Source organism: Rhinolophus ferrumequinum, chromosome 16, assembly GCF_004115265.2.
Source record: "Rhinolophus ferrumequinum isolate MPI-CBG mRhiFer1 chromosome 16, mRhiFer1_v1.p, whole genome shotgun sequence".
Classification (NCBI taxonomy): Eukaryota; Metazoa; Chordata; class Mammalia; order Chiroptera; family Rhinolophidae; genus Rhinolophus; species Rhinolophus ferrumequinum.
Genome location: NC_046299.1, coordinates 29108179 through 29131138, shown reverse-complemented (window position 1 = coordinate 29131138; position 22960 = coordinate 29108179). Strand labels below are relative to the sequence as shown.

Below are 22960 nucleotides of genomic sequence, written 5' to 3'. Positions count from 1 at the left end.
ATCCTTTCCTGTTCTTGCAGCGTAAGACTTGAGGAGTGTGAGACTTTTACCCTTAGTCAGTCATAACGGGTGTGTGTGTGTGTGTGTGTGTGTGTGTGTGTGTGTGTGTGTGTGTGTGTGTTAGGGGTTCCCTAATTATGAGACCTAATTATAACCATTATAAGAAGAAATCTCATTAATCAACATTCATTAATGACAAACCTTAATTGAGAAACTAACCTTTCCAGTATTTAGCTCATCATAGGGGTCTGGGAATCCTGTGTACTCTCTGGGGCTTCCATAAAGGTTCAGATAACAAGGTCCAAATGTTGGAATAAAGCCCACCTCTGTTTCTCCTGTATTTGCTGGAAGATAACATCATCATTAGATTGGCTTTTTAATCATAGGCTTTTAACACTCAATCTATTGAAATAAACATTAGTTATTAGTTAGCTGAGTGAGACTATTTTCCTCCATTTTGTGAGTTAGTTGCATTAGTGGAAATATAAGCACTTGTGAGACTTGCCATATTTCCCTTTTATTATTGCTAGAAAACATTAAATAAAAAACATGTTAGAGGTAGTTCAAGAAAGCACATTATTCTTACACAAAGATAATGCTATTCAAATGAAAGAGTAATAAGACTTTCAAGATGATCTTCACATTTTTTGCAAGTTTATAATTGGTATTTTTTAAAACATGTCATTGGCAATTGGGGTAAAGATTATATTGTTTTGGGATATCATTTAAATGATATCATATTAACTTTACCTGTTCCAAAAAAAATATCATTTAGTCTCAAGTTAAAATATATAAGACGTTTGAAATTTTCCTATATAACAATGAACTGCCTGCCTATGCCTATAAAAGCACGTGATATTCATAGGCAACACGAAGTCCCCATTCATTCCATTCTATCTGTGATGAGCATCCAATATGCTCCTTATTTCTGCTACCTGGTCTTAGCAAGACTACCCCCCAATGAGGGGCACTGCAGGCAATGTCAGGAAATAGCAGGAGCCAAAGAGAGATTGTGGGTGAACATGGGGGAATGTAAGAGCTGCCTAAAACCATCAGAATGGCTCCCATGTGGAAGAGGAATGGATTTGTCTCTAAAAGCAGGCTAAAGACCACTGCTGGGAGTTACGAGGAGGCCAACTTTGGTTCACTCTGTGTAAAGAAGGTCTTACTGTGAATTAGAGATGTCAAACAATGGGACAAATCTCTTAGGGACAGAGGAAAGGTTAAGGCCAAGACTTCAACCTGTCTTTCAAGATCTCATCAAGGCGATTCCTGTTATGGACAAGAGATTGACCAGGTCACCTCTATGGAACTTTCCAACTCGGTGCTTAAAACTAAGGGAAAAAGGTAAAAGGTAGCAGGTGAGCAGAATTCCTATTAATAAACAGTTGACAAAACTGTATAGACATGTGTTTTTTAAACTTTTTTGTTATTTGAGGCTCTCCTGCATGTGTAAATGGACCTGGGCACTTTTGTGCAAGGTAGTAACCATGCACACCATCAGAAAATAAGCTGAACTGTGATCTCAGTGAAGAAATCAAGAGAAAAGGAACATTTAAAGTAAGATGCAGGACAGCAATAAATGTCAGCCTATTCTCTCACAAACTTCCTGCCTCCAAACTTTCTTAACCCATTTTATGCACAATTGTCACATCAAATGCCCCAGTGTCCTTCCTCAAAAGCCTATAAAAATAAAACAAAAATTCTTTAGCCTGGCCATCAGGGTTTCCGTCCAACCTAGCTACAACCCATTTTTTAAACAATATTTTTCACACCTCTCTGAAGTTCCTTGGCATTTTGGATTTCTGTAAGTTTACTTTATATTTAATTTTTGAAACTTAAATACCTGCTTATCTCTGTGACATTACAAATTCTTTTCAGGGGGAGAGGCAAGATTCAAGCATGATTTTTTGGATTCCCTAAACATCTAGTACTGGTTGGCGTTTGATGATTGGTTGAGCAAATGAATGAAGGAAGGAAGTATTACCAAATCTGCGAAGGTTGTTACAAAACTAAGAACTATTTAATATTTACATAAAGTCTGATTATAAGATAATGAAATAGATTCTTAAAAACATAAGAAGGTGACATTGTGCAATTACATAAAGACAGATAATAACACTGTATATTGACACAGAGTTAGAATTTGCAGAGCTTTCTCACAAGCAATATCTCTTTTCCCTGTCCCCACAAACCTGGGTGATTAGCATGGGTGTGGTGGATGACAAACCTCTCTAAACCTCAGCGTCCTCCTCTATTAGGAGCACATCTGCCCTCGGAGTGTTGTGATGGTCAAGTGGAAAAGTGTTGAGCAAACTTGCAAAGAATGGCAAGAGCTGTGCAAACCAAAGGACAGGGTATGATCCCTCATATTTGAAAGATGAAGACCTTCAAGGTACAAAGCAGAAAACATTCAGCATCTTCCAACCTAGAGATCCATGTTGAAAGTGCGGGAAAGTTATTTCATACATTTCAAACAATTGATTTAGTGCTCCATACTTCTATTGTTGAACATAAACAGCAATGACAAAAAATGTTATATATCACAATTATTTACAATGAAGCCAAACAGGATGGTTTGCATCTAGGTGAAAACATGAGACATGTAGCAATGCCTGGTTAGCACATTTGTTTTAAGCTTAGTCATGCAGGACAACCATACAGCACTAATACAAAAATTATTAGTAAGACAGCAAAATGTCAAAAAAAAAAGTTCTAAAGGCAATCAATTGATAAATTCTTCATAAGATAATAGGAAGATCTAGAAGATGGCAAAATTACAAAGCATAAACCTGTGTATGATGCAGCCCCAGATCCCGAAGATGAGACATCTACATAGTAAAAATACAATTGGTTAAACCATAAGAGAAACATGGCATTATCAGAGACACATTAAAAAAGTTAACCAAATCCAAAGTGGTTTAGCAACACCAGAAAAATCCCAAAGCAGACCCAAGCCACATGACCCTTTTATAATTTATACAAATCTCGCCGCTTAAATGCAAAATGGCTCAAAACTTTGTGACAATTGGCAGAATTGCCACACATGAAATAACCCCACCTCTCCAGCCCCAGGGCAACCAACCATGTGAGAAGAGTTAGTGTCTCACCACCAAAGGAGGACTGGTGACGTTACCAACATTTCATGTTTTTAATAAAACATTTACTTGTCTCACGTCTGACTTAGATGGGACCAAGGCCAGCAAAGCCAAGTGAATGTATTCTGAGGCTGTGTAAGCACAGGCCTGTAGTTTATAGTACATGATTTTTTTCTTTGGGGAGATGCCTGCTGCTCATTGTTATTTTGAGACCCTGTAACAGACTGTCTTCAGGGCCTGCAATGAGAGAAGACCTCAGAATCAGGGGCGAAAACTGCATGTAACAATTCTGTTTTTATGGATGAATAGATGTTACCACCATACCACCAAGAAAAATGCTTATTCCAATATTTCTTGAATAAGTTTCTTTAGGTAATTATCTAATGACTTCCTGCTAATGATAAATGAATTCAATAATTTTTACCCTCCCCATATAGTTACCATGTGATTTTTAATCACTTCTTTGGTTACCTTTAATCAATAACTGTAGTCTTTAAATAACCAATCTTTATCTAACCAATGATTTAATCTAGCCTTTATATCTGGATTCCTTACATGATAAGAACAGGCTTCTTAGTCTCTATCTTCTATACTTTTACAATGTAATGGGCGATGAAATTTACATTATTTAGAGCTTTGACTACAGGTTTAATAAAAAATAAAAAACAATAGTGCTTACATTATAACAACCATATTACTATTGTTTTCTGCGGAGAAAAGGCGTTACAATTACATTTCCTTTGTTACCTGCTGTTCTAGTAATAGGTCCTTTATCCCACTTAGCACAGAATGTTCAGATGGAATCTCTTTCTTAACTTCTATCATTTGCTTAAAATAATGCCACACATGACTTTATATTTGGACTACATTTTCTTTGTTCAGTTTTCTTTTTCCCAGAATTTCTAATTGCTTGTCTTAAATTTCTTGAGAAAGAAAATCTGTATCTTCTTCAGCATATCTTTTATCTTCTAGGTTCTTATTCATGGTATCTGTTGCTTTGATTAGCAATATTTTTTTTTAAAAAAATCTATAAAGTTCTCTCTTGAACAAGATGACCATGAGAGGAACCTTAGATTTCCCAAGACAAAATTTGTCTCAAATTCTCCCCCTTTACTCAATATTTAATGTATGGGCAATTATAAGAATTTATAATTTAAAATTATAAGAATTTATGTTATTTTTTATTTTGGTAACAAAAAATAAGCTGCTGATATTATCAATGTGTTAACATTAAATTTTTTCTCTTACCATCTTAATTTTTCTCCTTCATTCCCTATTACAATTTCAGACATACGCACAGAACTGTAATGCCAGGTATAAGCAATTAGTTTTCCGTATGGAAAACAACAAAAAGGAAAGTTGATTAGTTATCAATGCCTGTTACCATGAAATACATGACAACAAAATACACATTATCTTAAGGAGTAGAAATTACATGGTTCATTGCCATCTGACTTCCTTTTTCCTGCCAAGGAAGTCAGTTAAGAAAGGGAATATTATTTTATGTTTGGGCAAACTTGTTTCAGGGCTGCTCTAAAAATAAGGTGCTAGCATTCTCTATTGACAGTCAAAATTTTATAAAACAGCTACTGAGAAAGAGTTTTTGGATGGCCATCACCAAAACATCACTGAAATGGTTCACTAGGCTCATCACATTTGGCTTTGGAGAAACAAAGTCCATCAACCAGGTGGCCACCACCCTAGTTCATTCCTTCTCCAGAAGTTCGGCACCCTGTCTTGTTCCAGCTCTGTTGTGTGACTTACCTTCCACTTCCCCACCAGAGGCAGCAATTTTAGAAAGGTGTAGATATGTTGTTCCAACGACATCATTTTTGGTAAGACGGTCCCTGTGTAAAAGAACAGGTTAAGGCCTCCACCTAGTATAAGGATGTCTTCATTTTAACAACAATAAGAGTTAGAGAAGACCTTAGACCTCAGAAATCATCCTGTCCAGTGGGCCTAACTGCACTTTAAACATTACTTGGAAACCCCGGACTCTCATTTCCTATCAAAGCTTTTGATTCAATAAAAGCAGAGTTGGAGAACAAGAGTCTGCATTTATAACAAGTATATATCCCAGTTGGTTCTGACACAGATGGTCCTCCAACCACCCTTTCGGAAACATTGATCTATCTAGTCAGACAACTCACTTCAGTTATAGAAACTGAGATTTTTACAGAGGTCGAGGGATTTGCCTACGAGCTCGTATGGCCACACTCAATACCATTGTCATAAAATGAATGAATCAATTACAGGCATATTACCTAATGAATGTAATGTAATCATATTCCATAGAATAACTGCACATATTTTATCGTGTTCATACTAATTACCATGATGGTTTAAAAAGTACAATAAGGTATACATACATGAGGGGCCTTCATTGGTAGAAGATTCCCTTTCAATTTAATTCAAATATTTATTGAGCACCTACTGTGTGATAGATGCTATTTTTTGGCCTACAGTTGCTTGTCTAGAACCTAAATCTTATCTATATGGTAAGGACAAGTTTGCCCACTACAAATACATACAACTTTGTGTATCTTTCCATGGGTATCTTAAATAGTCTGTCAACCTAACCCATGAAATGGTCCTGACTGGGCACACAGTACATGTGAAAAATAAGATTTATATTAATAACATTCTCTCTATATTTAATTCTTCCTCTTCTTTATTCCATCTAGTGGCATACCCACTCTGAAGTGTAAGACCCCTGGGAGGAAGGAAAGATTCAGGATTTTGAGGAAAGATTATACTATAGTATACTATTATTATATATTATATATGTATTTTATATATAATATTATACATCATATAAAACATAACAGTATTAGGTTATAGAAAGTGACAAATTAAATACAGTTGGCATGAGGAAAAATGATTACGTATGGGTATTAAGCCACATGCATGGGGCTTACATCTTTGTCCATTAAGAAGGGTCTAGGCTACATTTGAAGAATCCTTAGTTTTCCCTCAGTTGTGCATATACCTTATATGGTATGTAAAGTAAAATCGGGATCCAAGAATTCCCCCATTGAAACAGGGTCCTTCTGTGCATCCTAAGCCACACTATTGCTCTGGAGAGGGCAGACTAGGTCAGAAAAAAAATCTCAGCATTTGTAGTGACCATAGGTAGCTCTGGGATGGCGCAGCGATCAGCCCACTGCACAGCCTGTAGGACAGAGTGGTTACCTGAGCAATGTAGGGGTCAAAACCATACCCCTGAGGGCTCCTGAGGCCCCTGGAGCACCTCCAGAATGTCACCGGAAGGTCCCAAGTGCCTTAAAACTAGCCCACACTCATTGAAAGGAACATTCTGTCCCCAGGCCTTCATGGCCCTCAATTAACTGTGTTGTGGTCACTGAACAGAATGAAGCTTGCTCCGCTCCTCCCAAAGCACCCTGCTGTACCAAGAGGGTAGTGACATGAAAGTCAAATACATCTGGCCAAAGGAAAAACTAGGGCCAACAGTGGGAGGCCCACCTGGGCCTCTGTATCTGACTGTGGGCAAGTTACCTGACCTCTCTGAGCCTCAGTGTTTTCATCTGTAAAATGAACTAATAGTCTCTATTCCATAGGGATGCTCTAAAGACTAAACGGAATAATAGGTAAAGCCTGAGGCACAGCACCTGACACGGTAGTACTCAAAAACCAGGAACTAACGTCATAATCATCAGGTAATGATGACGGCGATGATAATGATGACGACGAAAACAAGAAGATGATGCTATTTGCTAAGGACTGCCAATTGAATGCCCCATCTAACTAGAACACACCCAAAAAAGGCCTCATTCCGGCCAATCATTACGAGGAGGCTGGTCTAGGAAACATTCCATCAGAACTTTTCAATGAATTTCCTTTGCATTCAAACAGATAGGTAGCTCTGTCCATTTTCCTTTCTAAGACTGACAATAACAAAATGTTTTGGTGATTCTTCCCAAGAAATGGTTCACTCCATTTCTGAGGTTATTTTGGACAGCCTAATGGTATTTCATTCCTTATCTTGGGGCATTTTCAGATCATTTTTTCCTTCTTTTGTTTCTGAGCAGTTGAACTAAGATATCTACAGCTTTTCTGCAACAACACTATTATTTTTAAAGAAAATATCCAATTCCCAGAGGAGCAATTTATCCCTTTCCTCTGAAAGAAAATAAAATAAACTGAAAAGTATGAGTTAGACCATCTAGAATAATGTTCCTCAACATCTAAATGTTAATTCTTTAATTTTGTGTTAGACACAAGTCCATTTTTTTAACTCACCAGTCATATATTGTTAGTTTTATTTTTTCACACATCGAAGGAAACTGTTAAAAAGAAACAGAAAAAAGTAGTTATTTCTCAGCTTATTCTGTAACTATTCATATTTTTACTTTTTCTAAAAGAAAAGATAATCAAACCTTGATCTGAAGATTAACGACTTGGTTCCACTCCGGGTTTGCATTTTTCTCAATTATATTCGTGCAAACCTGTAAAATCATCAAAGCAAAACAGTAGGCATTCACGTTTCTTATTTCTAAAAGTTTACAATATATGCATACTAGATTATGACTCTAGCAGTTTACGTATGTTATATACTTAGTAACCTAGTTAAAGCTTTTCTTGATCATGATTTGGCAAAATATGACATGGGTTTAATATTGATCTTTGCTTCTCCTACGCACTAAAAGTTCATTTTCAAGTGCTGGATTTATAACGTTTTAGTGCAATGATTCAACTTAATGTTTATTGAGAACGTATTACATCCTGTCTAATAAGTGTCTCTTCATTCACATATCCAAACAGATCTTCTGATCCTGCTCACCAGCCCTGCTCCCTTCTCCCCAAACTGGCTTCTGTCCCAGACTTTGTCCGTCACTGTCACCAGGTTGCTCATACTCAGAACAGTCAGCCATCACATCACTCTCCCCTTCACATGCCTCATCCATCAGTAAATCCTGACACCCCATCTTCATGTAGAGCCTGATCTCCCCCAGCCCCTTGTAGTTGGCTCCTACCTGGATCCCCACTTCCTCTCCTGGCTCCTCACTTTCACATCACTTCCCTGTATAGCATCCTCCTCGAGCTCCCCACGTACACTTAGAATAAAGTCCAGATCCCTCCTCTGGCTCATAAAGCCCTACCTGCCCCACCACCCACACCTCTTTGACCTCATCTCTTAGTTTTCCCTTTTGCTTGCTCCACTCATCACCTGGGTGTTCTCTCGCTGAAAATGTCTTTACAGCTTCTCTTCCCTCTGCCTGGAAGCACCTGCCCCCTAGATCTCCACATCATCCAGGCCTCTGCTCAAATGTCACTTCTTCAAAGGTGTCCCACATGATAACCTAGCTAAACATCCCCTCCAGCTCCCCACACCAATTACCTCTTGTCCTCTGCTTTATATTCTGTAGTACTTAGCACTCTTTGGAATTATTCAATTACTTGTGTACATGCTTACTGTTGTCCTTTCTATCACAAAGCTCCAGGAGAGCAATGACTGCTTGCTCAGTTCTACATCCCAGCACAGGAGACAGTATCTACTTCTTACTAGGGTCATAATAAATACTTCTCCAATTAACTAACCTGTTCAACAACCCTACAAAATTATTATTATCCCCATTTATAGTTCAGGACACTGAGACTCAGAGGTAAAGGAATTTGCCTTAACTGCCTATGGAGTGGGGAGAAGTCTGAATTTAAATCAGGTTTCATCTCACTCCCGAACTGAGGGCTTTTCTACTATCTTCCCCCCCACCATTGACTCTCCTAGAAAATAACACCTAGTCCTCATGTGTGTCATTTGCCAAATCTCACTTTCATAAATGAGTGGTTCCAATACATAAAACCTACTAGAACTTCATGCTTACAATTGTCCGTGGTACAGGCTTATTCAGCTATGGAACCTCCTCTCCAATCTTTGACCATCTCTGTAGGTAAAAGTGGTGGTGACAGGTGTTCCTACACCGAGTCCCCCAGCTTTTCCCAGAGGACAGGGATGGGGTTCCCCTGCCTCACTCTCCAGTTAGAGCAGCTCGTTGGGCCACAAGAGGTGAACAACATGACAGGAACAGGCCGCTGCGCATTGGGGGGCTATATTCTCCAGGTACCAAGGATTAGTATTGCTGGCTAGAGAGCTTGCCTAAGATTAGCATAATGCTTGGGCCTGGGAAATAATCCAAATAATTCAGTGGTAGCGCTCACTATTCTAATTTTTCAAAAGATTGAATTTTCTAATTTGAGCCCTGCATATTTTCCACTCCAAAATAAACCCGTGGAGAAGTCTGGCATGTTCAGACTCAGATAATCTGTGTTCCTGCAGAATGCCCAGCTCATCAGGGGGCCACTTTAACAAAGAACAAGCAGGAATTCACTCCAAAGAAAGCACTGTGGTTTACATATTTAATTCTAGAGGCAATTACATGTAGATCACGTACAAACCTTTTTTCCAGCAAAGGAAACTTCTACGAAAGGATCCACTAGGTTTTTCTTATCTGCGTTGCCTCCAAAGATTTCCTTTACCGTCTGAGAGAAGGCATCATCCACTGGAAAGTAACAGGTTGCATGGCAGAAATTAAACTTGATTCTCTTAAAAGAATAGAAATCACTTAACAAAATTAAAAATGTTCTCCTACACATAAACACAGTTGCAACAATTGTTCTCCAAAGACGCAAGAGCTAGTAGCACTATATTGCAGAAATCCTTGGTGTCTTAGTTGAGAGAGAAAACGTTTTCTCCCCAGAATTTTAAAATCAGTAGGAACATCTTGACAAATAAACTCATAAGTTATTATGTGGAGAATCAATCATTTAATGAGGGAGAAAAATAGAATAAAGAAAGTCCATCCAGATAGGGTAAAGGACAATTCTCAAACTCAGGCCTCGTTTCAATTTGGAAGAGGTGCTTCAGGTCAAAATGACATAGGCCTCGTGTGACTTTTTCAGAGAAATGTAGGAAAATTTGGCATAATCGTAAGTAACACATCAACACAAACAGCTGATCTATGTTAACAGACAGAAGTGAATAGAGATCAATTAAGCAGGTAGGCAGTATAAGGTGAGCTTCAATTTATTTATTTCATTTGAGAGATTTCTGAGGAAAAGACGGTGTGGGGAGGCATTATAGGGTCTTTAAAAAGGGAGGGGCGGTTCCCAGTAAAAGTAGCAAATTCTGAAGAGATTCTTGGCCTGAGTAGTGGGTGCTACCTCCTGGGGACTTGGAAAGGGGTCCTATGTGCCAGGGCCCAGCAGGAAGAAGACAGGCTGGGCCAGGAAATTGGATGCTAGGTCCTTAGCAAGCACAGAAGACTAACTGGACTACTCTATGAATAAACTCATGGTACATGATTCTCTTAAATGAATCCAATTACTTAACACACATGTGTCATAATAAAATAGTGACAGAATTCGTTATTGGCAGTTAACCACCCTTGTTAATAATCCAGTCGCAAACACATTTATTTGTTCATAAAATTTCACATTTTCATTTGGGATAAAAGGAGCTAGAAGTACTGACTGCTGACCTCTCTTTAGTATTCTCTAAAATAAGGAGATCTGGAACACTGAAGAGAGAGGAGCTGGAGCAGAATGTGCCATGTTCCTCAGCAAAGAACATGGATCAGTGACCAACTGGCTACCCCATAAACCAGCTCAGGTAGCCTTCAGTGGGGCCAGAATGAATGAAAATAAGTTCATGAAAGCCTTTAAGAACAAACAAACAAATATATGATAAAAACCACCAATCCCTATTTGCAGTGTGATTTTAATACATCTAATCATGCAGATAACTGATAATTCTGGGGCAGAATTAAATCCATACATACTCTGGGGGATATCCTCTGCTCGGTAGATTTTCAGCAAGAAGGTCACCCAGCGGAGGGTGACGCCAGCAGGGAGTAACAAATTGCTCTCCACATCATCACTGTCATTATCCCGATCACGTTTCTCAGGCTATTGGAGACACATGATAACAAACTATACACACAGAAAAGCAGCACTGGTAAGAAGCCAAATCAACGCATGTAAAAACACCACCAATCGGAGCGGTTTCCATTAGGACTTCCTGTGTTTCAGCCTTAAGAATTCAGCCAACTATTCAACAAAATGGCTGTACAAAAGCAATGCTCATGTGTTTCTTCAATCAATACATCACAAGAAAACAATGACAACTGACCATTTAGATAGCAATGCCTGATTCTGCAAGTGAGCCGTGCTCTGTAGATAAAATGGTGCAAGTCTTAAATACACACATATCTATACTGAATGGAAAAACTCAGAGACACCAGGAAGGCATCTAAGTGATCTAGAAACATAATTCTGTCATGGAGAAAAAAACAGGAGGAATGAGAGGCTTGGGGTTATTGATTAGAAGCTCTGCTCTACTTCACAACCACTGGCGCCGACTTGCTTAACTCTTGGGCCTCTTTTTTAGCGAAAAAATGTAAACAGTAGAGAATGTAGGGGCTCACAGGAGGCTCATCTCCGGTTCCAAGGACAAACATGCTGACTTTCATGTAACCTTTAGCACCCGAGCTGGCATCTTCGGGGTCATTGAGAAGAAGCCACTTCCTCATGACAGCGTGACCTAAAGTAACAAAGGAAAAAAAGAACAAGGACACGTTAACGAGCAGCTAACGGTTTGTGATTCCGCTGCTGCAAGATAAACAAACATTTTCTCCAAAGTACTGTGATGACATACTCAACGAGAGTCTATATTAATGTTTTCTGTTTGCACTGCTCCCCATCCTGCCCTGGTATGATGCTAACAGGACTCTCTAAGCTCAATTAACTGGTTCTACAATTTAATTTTGATAAGATCAAAGTATCCTCACAAAACAGAGAAATTACCCCCTTGGGAATGTTAGGATAATTACCATTAGATTTTTAAAAAAAAAGAAATCCATGCTAAGCTACTATTAATTCATCCTGCGAAGTATCTTTTCCCCTCCTCAATCAGGGGAAAAAAATGTTTTTGATTCCTTGATCCTCCAAATTTTGTTGATTCCAGAATCTTCCATTTCATGGAGAAAACATTACTTACCAGGTTCATCGTAAACGAATCCAACATCAATCTGGGGAAAAATAATTAAAGGAGTTTAAACAGATTTTAAAATCAGTTTAGTCACTTCAAAGAAACCATCATTATTATATTTAAATATAATGCTCTTGACTAGACTTAAATTTCTTTGAGACTCAACATTTCTATCGTACGTTCTCTGTATCCCCAATACCTTGCCTGACGTGTGGCACATAAGTGACACTTAATCAATCATTTTGAATGAACGAGCTATCTTAAAGCTGGAAGGGACCAGGGCAGTGGAGTAAACAATGTGTCCCTGTTGGCTTGGGACTTTCCTGGTAGCACAGAGAATCTCACATTCTATGAAACCCCTTAGTCCCAGGCAAACCTGAACTTGTGGTCACCCTACAAGAAGTCAGCTGGCCCAACTTCCTATCCAATACTCTTCTCCTCCAACTCATGCTAATGATACTATTAATACAATCCCTGATTGCACACTTCAATGTGCCAGGCACTAACGAGGTGCCTTACATATTCTATCGCATATAGTCTTCACAACGACCACATTTTCATAGATGAAGAAACCAAGGACAAGAAATCTTGGCGTGTGGTTCATTGATGGCAGACAGGGCATGAATACACACAGGTCTGCCTGACCCAGCTTACCCTCTGGAACTTGTAATGACTAGGAGCTCCTCCCTTCAACACACAGCCCACTTCATGCAGAATCACTAGGAAGGCACCGATCAAGTACTTGTCCTTAATTCCAATAAGAGTTACTTGGAAAAGCACCCTGATTCTCCTCCTTGGTTTGGCTTGCCTTTCGTATTCAATTTATAATAATTGGCTTTGCAAATGGTGCTCTGGGGCCACTCATCAGTGGAGTTGGGAAATGGGCTTCTTGCCATAAAGCCTCCCTTCCCTGTGTGGCAGTGCCTTGGTTTCCATCTACAATTGGGATGTAAGAAGGGCCCAGATGTGGTATCTTCAGCGCACCTTGCTTGAGGGTGCTATTAAGTGTTGTACTTTGCAAGGCTACTGACCCCGGCCAGAGGACACTCAGCTGGTTTCTGGTCCTTGGGGCATTCATGTCCTGCAGGTATGCCAGCCCTCAGCAAAGATCATGGCATCAGTCCCTTGTACATAACCCTAAGATGTCACCAAAATCGGCATCCTGAGACCTGGCCAGGAACCTGATTCCTCATTACGAAAGTGTCCATCTTTGATGTTAGTTGAACGAAACTGACTGTTGACGCTCACCTTAAATTCCCCCATCAGACAATCTGCCCGCAAAGAATGGGAATTATAAACCTGGAAGAAAGAAGGGCGGTGAAAAGATTTATTGGCTTTATCTGGCAGTTAGCAAGCACTATCTTCCCACTCCGTAGCCCCCTTACCCGAAGGCTGATGATCTCATCCATCAATTCAGAAGGAGTTATGTGGACATTGTAGAAAAATAACTGTGAAAACAAAAGCGGAAAATATTTGAATGTTAGCAGGAGTGGATTCGGGCTCGGTGGGTATGATGCTATAATGTTGAGGGCCTTCCCCAAAAAACACAAAACACAAACCCCGAGTTAGGGTGACCGTGTGAGCACACTGCAGGGCCTTGGGAAAGGCCCCGAAGCTTAAGCTTCATGAGCTTCATGGCAAACTCACCTCTGCATGTTGGCAAAAGGGGAAAAGGTTACGTAACAATGTATAGTGCTTATTTCACTAAATGAAATTGTTCATTTGGGACCAGATATCTATTAGCTAACTGAAGTAAAGATTTAAAGTTTTTTCATCTGTTTAGGGCTTGCATGACCTGGAGAGTTGAGTTTAATTCGCTAGCATTTTTAACTCTATTATTTGTGTCTAGTGACTGTAGTTTTGTTCTTCTGAACAAAACACCTCTCAAAGCCAACTTTGCCCATTAGCTAATGTTAGTCTCTCAGTAAAGTCACCATATTTTAACAGCTAAGTTTAAAGAGGTTGATTCTTGGGAGATGAATATTGGATATACAGAGGTTGTGCCACAAAACCAAAGTTTTATATACCAATAAACTTTAATCCTAAGAGAGAAAGATTGAGGATTTACTTAAACTGAGACTTTTTTCCTCCTACCTTTTACTCAGAAATATTTCAAATATATTAAAAAATGGAAAGAATGGTAAAATAAACATCATCTTTCACCTGTGTTCACCTGTTGTTACCCATTTTGAGATATTTCAGTTTTAGTGAAAGGTCCCCCCTTTTTTTTAACAGAATTGTTTGAAAGAAAATTCTAGATATCATAACACTTCACTCCTTAAAATATATTCTCATGCAGCTCCTAAGAGCAAGGACATCTTTCTATATAATCACAATACTATTATCACAACCAAGAAATTTAACATCAATATTCAAATTTCTACAATTGTCCTGAAGAAAGTTCTTTTTAGCTTCTTTTAAAAACTAGGAACCACTCAAGGATCATACATTGCATTTGGTTGTTGTGTCTCTTTAGTTTCCTTTTCTCTAGAACAGTACTTCTGCATATTTCTGGTTTTTTAGTTTTTAATCAAAACCAGCTGTTTTGTAGAATATCCCATAGTCTGGATTTGTGTGAATGTTTCCTCACTGTTAGATTCATGTTGACCATTGGACAAGAAACGACACAGGTGATGGTGATGACTTCCATTAGATCACATCAGGACACACATGTCAGTGTGTCCCATTATTGGTGATACCATCTTTAATCACTTAGTTAAAAAGATGTATGTGAACTAGGAATGTTTCAGTAAAATTCTTTTCTTGATTTATGAATTGGCTCAGTTATTTGATTTCTTCCCTTTTACCAAGAGATCTAATCTCAAAAAAACTCATTAAAATAGGAAAATTCTGAGGTGGAGATGCTTGCTGGGCTCCTGAGAATGTAGCCGAGTACATTATTTACCCTGCATTAGATACACAATGATAGATCTTACTCCTCAGGCATCAAGCAGCTTGCCCTCTCTGCTATCCAGGCTTGTTCTCCCATGGAAAAATCTCTCAGCCTTTCCCAAAGTCCATTTCAAGTGCCCCATCGCAGTACGCACCCACCCACCTCTTAAGGTAGCTCTAACACAACTTATCAGCATCTGGTGTCTGCGATTCAGCTAAGAAGTTAGAGGTGAGACAAAAATGGGGCCTTCTGCGAAGGTGGGGGCCAGCTTGAACAGAGGAAGGAACAAGAACACCAGACAGAAGAAACTGGTTTCTTTTGTGAATAGAGGTAGGAAAAAAGAACAAAAGCCAGAGCTGGAGCTGGGATGAGAAGCTGTCAGGAACTAAGAAGAACTGTGATAGGAAACTGTGGTAGGAAAGGCCTGGGCTCAGGGAACAGAGCATGAGACACAGGCCCGCGGAATCTCAGAAACGCATATATCCTCAGTACAGCAGGGCTGGACTCAGAAAATTCCCCAAGCTTATCATTTCTCTTCATAGCCCTAATCATGGAGCTTTACGGCATTTGTGATAACTATAAAGGTATTCAATATTTTTGAAGAAGGTGTTCAGTATTTTTGTTGCAGAATGTTCCAGTAGAGGCCAACAGAACCAGGCTATATTCTCAGTATAAGGAGGGGGGAAAAAACCAAAACCTTTTTTGCTCATAATTGCTTTCTTTCAACATATATTATTTTTATCATCCAGTAGGTTTTGACACCTTTAAAAAGTCAGGTTACGTAATCACACAGTCATCCCTCAGAGGCATCCTGCTCATTAGAAAGCAAAGGCAGAGGTAGGTGACATCATGTGCTCCATCATAAGGGATGCGAGGATCACTAGGAAGGGCTCTGTCAGGACGTTGTTGCAAAACCACCAGACAGACCCCAGCAGCTCCAACCAACGACAAAGCAGGCTGTGTGATTTCAAGACCCAGTGGTTCTTAATTTAGTATATGTAACACTGCAACTTTGCATTGTCTTTACCAGTTAAGTTTGCACACGTGTTCCCCTTCCCACATGGGACTGGCAGAGGTGGGAAGCAGCAAGGTACATAGAAATAGAACGGACTCACTGAGGAGGAACCTGCATTCTGCCCATGTACCTCATCAAAAAATGGATTGTTCCCTCTCTTGATTCTTGTTCGGTGTGTCTGACCACAGACGTGGACTTTGACCACAGGTCTTATGTTGTTGCCACTTAACTGCCGGCCTTCAATCACTCGGACACGGATCTGCAAGCACAGAGGGAGGGTTGTTATTGATCCTTCTCAGGTGTTGCCTCTGCTCCTTCACCTGTGAAGATGATTGATAGCAGGCCAGGGCAGCTTTGCAATGCACTGGTGCTCATGGACTAGGAGTCACCACCAGTGCCCATGCCCAAGGCGGGGACGGGGGTTGGGCTGCAGAAATCAAGAGCAGTAGTGGGGTTGAAATAGTCCAGAGCTGGCCTTGGAAAGGGCAGGGCAGGGCTGCGGTCCCAGCTCAGACCCCAGCCTCCTACCTGGTCTTCCTGAGCTCTAGGAAGTACTAACTCACTCTATAGCTGTCTCCAAGTCTAAGGCAGTGCCCAGAGCTATGAAAACACAATGTCTGTGCTTCCATTCTTTGATTACCTCTTTCCTACCTCCAAAGGGAAAGAGGGGTAAGGTTTTATTTCTCTGAAGAGCCTCCTCTGACGACATCTACTCCTGCGTGCAGAAGAAACATGGAGAGCTATTCTTACTGCATTTACACCCTGACATCCTTTTTTACTAGCTGAGCCACTGCCCACAGGAATGGGTCCTTTCCACATCATCTCAGTTGCCAGAAGTTGGACAATATGCTGGTACACCCAGGATGTGGCGCGCTCGGGCCGCTCCTACCTGGAAGTCCTGTGGCTTGTTGGACAGCATCCGCCGGCTGTTCTTCCTTTTCGTGAGCCTCTGGGCAAGGTGAGTTCCCGACATGGTCCCACTTGGCACTCTGGGCCCAGGGCCGCTGACTGCGCTGTCCAACCTGTCTTCCTCACCTCCATCGTCCTCCTCTTCTCCTAAAACACCAAAAAGAAATCCAGTCAGAGATGGCTCTCGCCCTTTGAATGTCTGAACTCGGGTTTCCTGGACATGGAGGGTTTTCAGTGTTCCTGAGGCAGCAGGTGAAGGAGATGTTTCTTGGCGACACTGATTTGGGGTTGTTATGACTCAGATAAATGTGTTTAGGAAAATGTGTTCATGGTGCATCAGGGCACTCATTTAGGCTGTCTTCAAAGTGACAGGGAGACCACCAGAGACTGTGGGAGAGCAGGAGATAGTACAGTTGGACCCAGCCAGACATCACACAGTTCTGATCTCAGAGCCCAGCCTGAGGTCAAAGGGCCTTTCAGTGGTTAGGACACAGGGGGAGGAGGCTACGCCGTGGGAAACTGGAGCCTTGTAGAGGAGGCTTCAACCCCACCCTTCCCGCAAGTCTTTTTTTCTTGAGATCTACTCATGAGGTTTGTACTGTCTCCTTTCTACTTGAGCCTCCTGACGCACAAATGCCACCTCCATCCTTATGGCAGGTAAGAAACTCATCTCGTTTTATTGCCAAGCAGACCAAGGTGGCCATCGTGCTCTCCCTTTGTCTTCCTGGTTTGTCACTTCCACACATACCTGTCCCCTCACATATCCCCCTAGCTTCTCCTCATATTTAGGGGGGGAAATCTTTTCCTGCTCAGCAGAGTGAACCCCCTCCCCATGCCTGAGAGCCCACTTCTTTCTGATTCTTTGGAAACCCCTCCAAATTCCTCTCTCTCTCTCTCTCTCTCCACGCCCTTTCCTCTCTCCTCCAGTGGCTCCTTCCCCATGGGGACCTTCCCTCTGCTTTCCAATAAGCACAAATCTTTCACTCTTAGAATGTCCTTCCTCCTGTTCTCCACCAGGTGAGGCGAGCTCCTCCACTGCCTCAAGTTTCAGATGAAACGTACTGTGTTGGGATAGGCCCGCCCCCACCGCGCCCCATGAGTGAGTCACCCCTTCTCATGCCTACCACACATTGTTCTGCCCGGTCCTCACTGCAGAGACTGCATCTATTGTTAACCCGTAGGCCTCCCACCACCAGCCACTGGTCCCCGGGTCTAACACAAATCCTCGCATACAGCAGGGGCTCGATGAATGTGGAATGAGTAATGAATGAGGGCATCCTGACCCCTGCTTGTGCCTTCTCACATTCTTCAGCCATTTGGCAAAGCTCCTGCACAGGTCTCAGTTTCCTGTGCTAGAGCACCCAGACACTAGAGGGGCGCTCCTCCCAACTTGGGCACCAGCCTCAGGGAAGCGTGATGGTCAGGCTCCCCTTCTGCAAGCCTGTTCTAGACTGTGCAATGCACAGCTTCAAGCAAATCCAACATCTCAGACTAACTTCCTGGGCCCAAGTGGATTTTCCTCCCTGCATGGATTATCCCATTTGGGCTTGGTGGTTGTTAATGGCAGCAAGCAGGAGAAGGAGGGGCGCTGCACTCTGAACAAGCTCTCATTTAACTCTTGCTGGATGCTCCAGAAACAGGCTGCAGGTAATGAAGAGCCAATTTCTTCTGGAAACACTTTCTGCTATTCAGGCATTAAGCTAAAGGGATGGATCAGAGGAAACCAGCCTAAGTCATGGCTACTTCCAGCATCTCTGCATAACAGCGGAAGGATATTTGGGCAGGAGAACGCCCTTTTACGTGGCAGGAAGCTGCACAGGGTTAAACAATGCTACCCTTAGTGTTCCACAAGAATGAGGGGGCCCTTAAGGCATTGCAGAACACACCCTTCTGCGCAAGCTGGCAAATGTCAGCTCTTGTACCGGCATGCCCTGTTAATGAGACCCAGGCCTGACTCTGAACCGCAGCCGCGTGGATCCACAAGGATGTACAAACGGTGACTCTTTCAGGACCAGAGGACAACATTAAGTTGGGAACCCGACTGAAGAGGAAGTTGCTGGTTGTATTTGCTTCCTAGGGCTATTGTAAGCAAGTATCACAACCTGAGTGGCTTAAAACAATAGAAACACATTCTCTGACAGTTCCAACCCCTCAAGGTGGTGGCAGGGCTGTGCTCTCGAGCTAGCTCCCTCAGAAGCCTCTAGGGGAAATTCCTTCCTTGCCTCTCACTAAGCTGGTGGCTCCTGAACACCCTTGGTGTTCCTTGGCGTGTGGCCATATCACTCCGCTCTCTGCCTCTGTTGTCGCATGGCCTTCTCCCCCGTGTGTCAATGCGCCCTCACTCTTCTCAAAAGGAGGCCTCATCTCTTCTCGTAAGGATGCCAGTCATTGGACTTAGGGCCCTCCCTAATTCATACGACCTCATCTTAACTAATGACATCTGCAAAGACCCTATTTCCAAATAAGGTCACATTCTGAGGCTCTGTGTAGACAGGAATTTGAGGGGGACAATATTCAACCCACTACAGAAGACGTCTTTTGTATCTTTCTAGTTTGTTCTATCTAGCATTCCGGTACACAAGTCTGCAGCCACACAGGCAGCCCAATCTACTGACCTCTTCACTTCCCGCTCCCCACTTCCTTCATGTCCTGGCTTTTCTCCTACCCTGTGTTAGAGTCTGTGATCTAACACTGCAATTGCTCCTCTGTGTGCCACTCCGTCCCTCCCTTCTCTCACTTCTCTGTACTCGTGTGGTTCATTCACCCCTACACTGACCCAGGCAGCTGCACCTGCCTGGGAAGAACACACACCTTACTGACGAGTCTCACTATAATTTCATGATCACAAACTTTAAGGGGACTCACAGGACTGTCCAGCTATCCAACCATGTTTGCAAGGCATCTATTTCAAAGGCTTTCAGGATCCTGGTCTGCGATGGCCACTGATTAGCCAACAAGATCACATCACGTTACCTTTCTGAACTCCCACCTATTTTGCACCTTGAAAAGTTCCAACACCCTTCTTCCCATCAGTTAATGATCTTACTTCTTATTTCATTAAGAAAGCAGACAATCAGAGGCAATTTTCACATCCTCCCAACTCCGAATCGATTCAACCATCCTGCCTGCATCTGTTGTTGTCTGCCTTCCCTCCTGCTACAATCACTGACCTGTCTCTGCTCCCCGGCCTGAAGCCAGCCCTTCCCCGTGTGTGTGCATCTCACCTCCCCTTGCTCCTCAAGGGTTCTGCTTCTGCAGTTTCTGTCCCCGTATCTGCTTATTAGTTACCTCTCTCTATTGGAGCATTCCAAGATAAAAACATGCAAAAACATGTCACCCACAATTAAAAACAGTGAAAATTTCCTGGACTCCACAGCCCTATAGTTATTGCTCCAGTTCTCTGCTCCTCTTTACAGTCCCTCTCGGGCTGTGATCAGCTCCTTACAATCCCTTTGTATAAATGCCATCCTGCCTCTTCAACAATTACCATGTCACACAGTCAAATCCTAGCAAGCTTTTCACAGCAGCCAACACTGACTTGCCTTCTTTCTGATTTAGCTGGAATGTGGAATATCAGTAACTCCCTATGTGACCCACACTTGGTTACAAGTGATGCTTTAATTAACACTTAGGAATGGCTCTCTGTCACAACTCCAGCAACTTAACAAAGCAAGTCTTTCTAATTCTTGAGATGCACTTTTGGCGTCTTTCCAGAAGTTCAGTGGCAATATTCCTGCAAACTGCCCCTGGGTGCAGTCATTGCAACAATGACACTTCCCTACATGGCTACTGTTTGCCCACCCAATGCTGCAGAGATGTTGGCCCTAGGAGGCCTTATGATACCTTATGATACAGTCTAGTTTGCTTTTGGCATACACAACAGCCTTTCCCCAATGGGTAGCAACCTCTCTCCTTCCCCCAGGCTCCCACACTCTCCTCATCTAGCACTTCTTTTCCCTATTAAGCAGAAGAGAGTAGGCAATTACTCATTCACATGTCACCAGATCTGTAGGCCATCCCTTCCCCACCTCCATCACCCCCATCTAACCAGAGGAATGTCCTGTTAGAACTTCCCAATGATGGCGACTCCTAGGAATGGCTGAGGAAGAGCGACACTTGCTCAGTCACCAAGGGTTTCCTCCTGGCCTAAAATTTAGACACTTCCCCCAACCCCAACTCCCTCTGGCCAGCAGGCTCCTTTATGGAAACACTCATCCCACTCATTTCTTTTAGAGTCCTAGAATGCCAACCTCTGCCTGTGATATTAATTTTGCTTCTCATGACGAAGTCTTACTAAGAGGTGCTACTGGTTAAGGTACAATTTAATTACTTTGGGCTACAGGTCACGGAATTGTAGTAAGTACTCAAAGATATCCTTGATTAGTTTAATTGGATTTTAAGACAAAAGAATGCTTTCCCTGGAAACATTCAGATAATCTAGGATACTGAAAGATTTTTTTTTTAATGCAAAATGTTTCTTATAGCCATATTATGAGGCCCACATTCAGACTGCCACCCTTGACCCAGCCTTGGTGAATATTCATCTTATAGAACAAAGATAGCATTTCCAGATCAAAGAACCCTGTTCATTTTTTAAATTAAAAAAATTTCACTTTGTCATCTCACACTTAAAAATAAAATTGCCCTTCAGACACAGCTCATTTGGAGGCCAGCATTTGGTAACATTCTTTGTTTGAAATCCAAACAAAAGGAACCTAAGTTCTGGTTAGTTTCTTATCTTCCTCCAGCAGTATCAGGGATTCTAAAGAACTTCTGAGAAAGGCCTTGGCCAACTGCCCTCGCAAAGCCTGCTGGGAGTCAGCTTCCTAAGAGGATGGGTGACTCTCAGTCCCCAAGCACCGCTGGAGCCTTAGTGCTGCCAAGACAATCCAGGAAGTGAGGACAAGGAGCCTCAGGCAAAGGCAGCCTAGATGGCAAGGATTTTCTCCCCAGTGGGTTTAAAAGTTCAAGAGTTGGTGCTTTTCCCATTTCTAAGGAGCAGCCTTTGCTCCAGGGAAATGGCATATTTTCTGAGTTGGGGATTACACGGGTCCATCTCCCTCTACGCTCCCAATGACTTCATAAATTGCTTATTCTCATAGTCTTTCTGGCCCACTAGGTCACAATTGTTTTTGGTTTTTTTTTTAAAGATATAGTTTTAAAAAGCATTTAGTCATCTCAATATGACTCTGAGCCAAACCAGATCATCCTTTTCTAATAGCTCTGCTTTTCAGAGAAAACAATTTGAATAGTCACACAGAGTATGCCACTCAACTGACCTCATGACTGCAAGCCACTTGGAATTGTTTTTGTCATAATAGTAATAATAATAATAACAGCCACCATTAAGGTCGCTTTTACAGTACGCCAGGCACTGGGCTAAGTATAGGAGGTCTGACAATTAAGTTCGAGAACTGAAAGTTTCTGCAGGGCAGGAGCTGTAAAGCATTTATCACCCCCAGCACTGAAGCATCCAGCAATGGGTCAGGAATCCCAGCAACTGTTTTCTTTACTCCATAAATACTAAGAAACGGTATAGCACCAGTTTACTATAAAGTAGTTGTTTACTCTTTTTACTTGAATGAACCATAGTGTTATTTGTTCTCCAAAGTCCTGACTGAAGGGGTGACACAAAAGGGCTCGTTTTACATTTTGGCTCTTGAAATGGAATAAACATAACGAAACTGCCTTTTACCGACCAGTACACTGGGTTGAACAGAGTCCTCCCAGAAGTCATGCCCACCTGTAACCTCAGAATATGACCTTGTTTGGAAACAGGGTGTTTAGAGATGTATTCAAGTTAAGATGAGGTCCTACTGGATGAGGGTGGGCCTATTCCAACGACTGGTGTCCTTGTAAGAGGTGAGAAATTTGGACGCAGACACACAGAGGGAGGAACAACGTGCGATTACATAGACACGCAGGAAGAACACTGCGATAACAGAGACAGAGGTTGGAGTGATGGCTCTACAGCCAAGGAACGCCAACGATTGCCAGCACCCACCAGAAGCGAGGAGAGAGGCATTTTACAGATTCTCGCT

General features: G+C 41.9%; 1 protein-coding gene across 3 annotated transcripts in view; it reads right to left on the bottom strand.

The window, feature by feature from the left end:
- Nucleotides 1-22960, bottom strand: part of MYOF (myoferlin) — a 128828-nt gene that overhangs the window by 69064 nt on the left and 36804 nt on the right. For all 3 annotated transcript variants that reach the window (XM_033130762.1, XM_033130763.1, XM_033130764.1), the window contains exons 6-18: nucleotides 16900-17066; nucleotides 16141-16269; nucleotides 13488-13550; nucleotides 13351-13401; nucleotides 12112-12142; nucleotides 11540-11655; nucleotides 10895-11021; nucleotides 9513-9616; nucleotides 7496-7564; nucleotides 7359-7402; nucleotides 4863-4945; nucleotides 2793-2831; nucleotides 220-344 (exon numbers count right to left, since the gene is read on the bottom strand). In XM_033130762.1, the coding sequence (XP_032986653.1) occupies nucleotides 220-344; nucleotides 2793-2831; nucleotides 4863-4945; nucleotides 7359-7402; nucleotides 7496-7564; nucleotides 9513-9616; nucleotides 10895-11021; nucleotides 11540-11655; nucleotides 12112-12142; nucleotides 13351-13401; nucleotides 13488-13550; nucleotides 16141-16269; nucleotides 16900-17066 (1148 nt within the window). The remainder of the gene's footprint in view (nucleotides 1-219; nucleotides 345-2792; nucleotides 2832-4862; nucleotides 4946-7358; nucleotides 7403-7495; nucleotides 7565-9512; nucleotides 9617-10894; nucleotides 11022-11539; nucleotides 11656-12111; nucleotides 12143-13350; nucleotides 13402-13487; nucleotides 13551-16140; nucleotides 16270-16899; nucleotides 17067-22960) is intronic.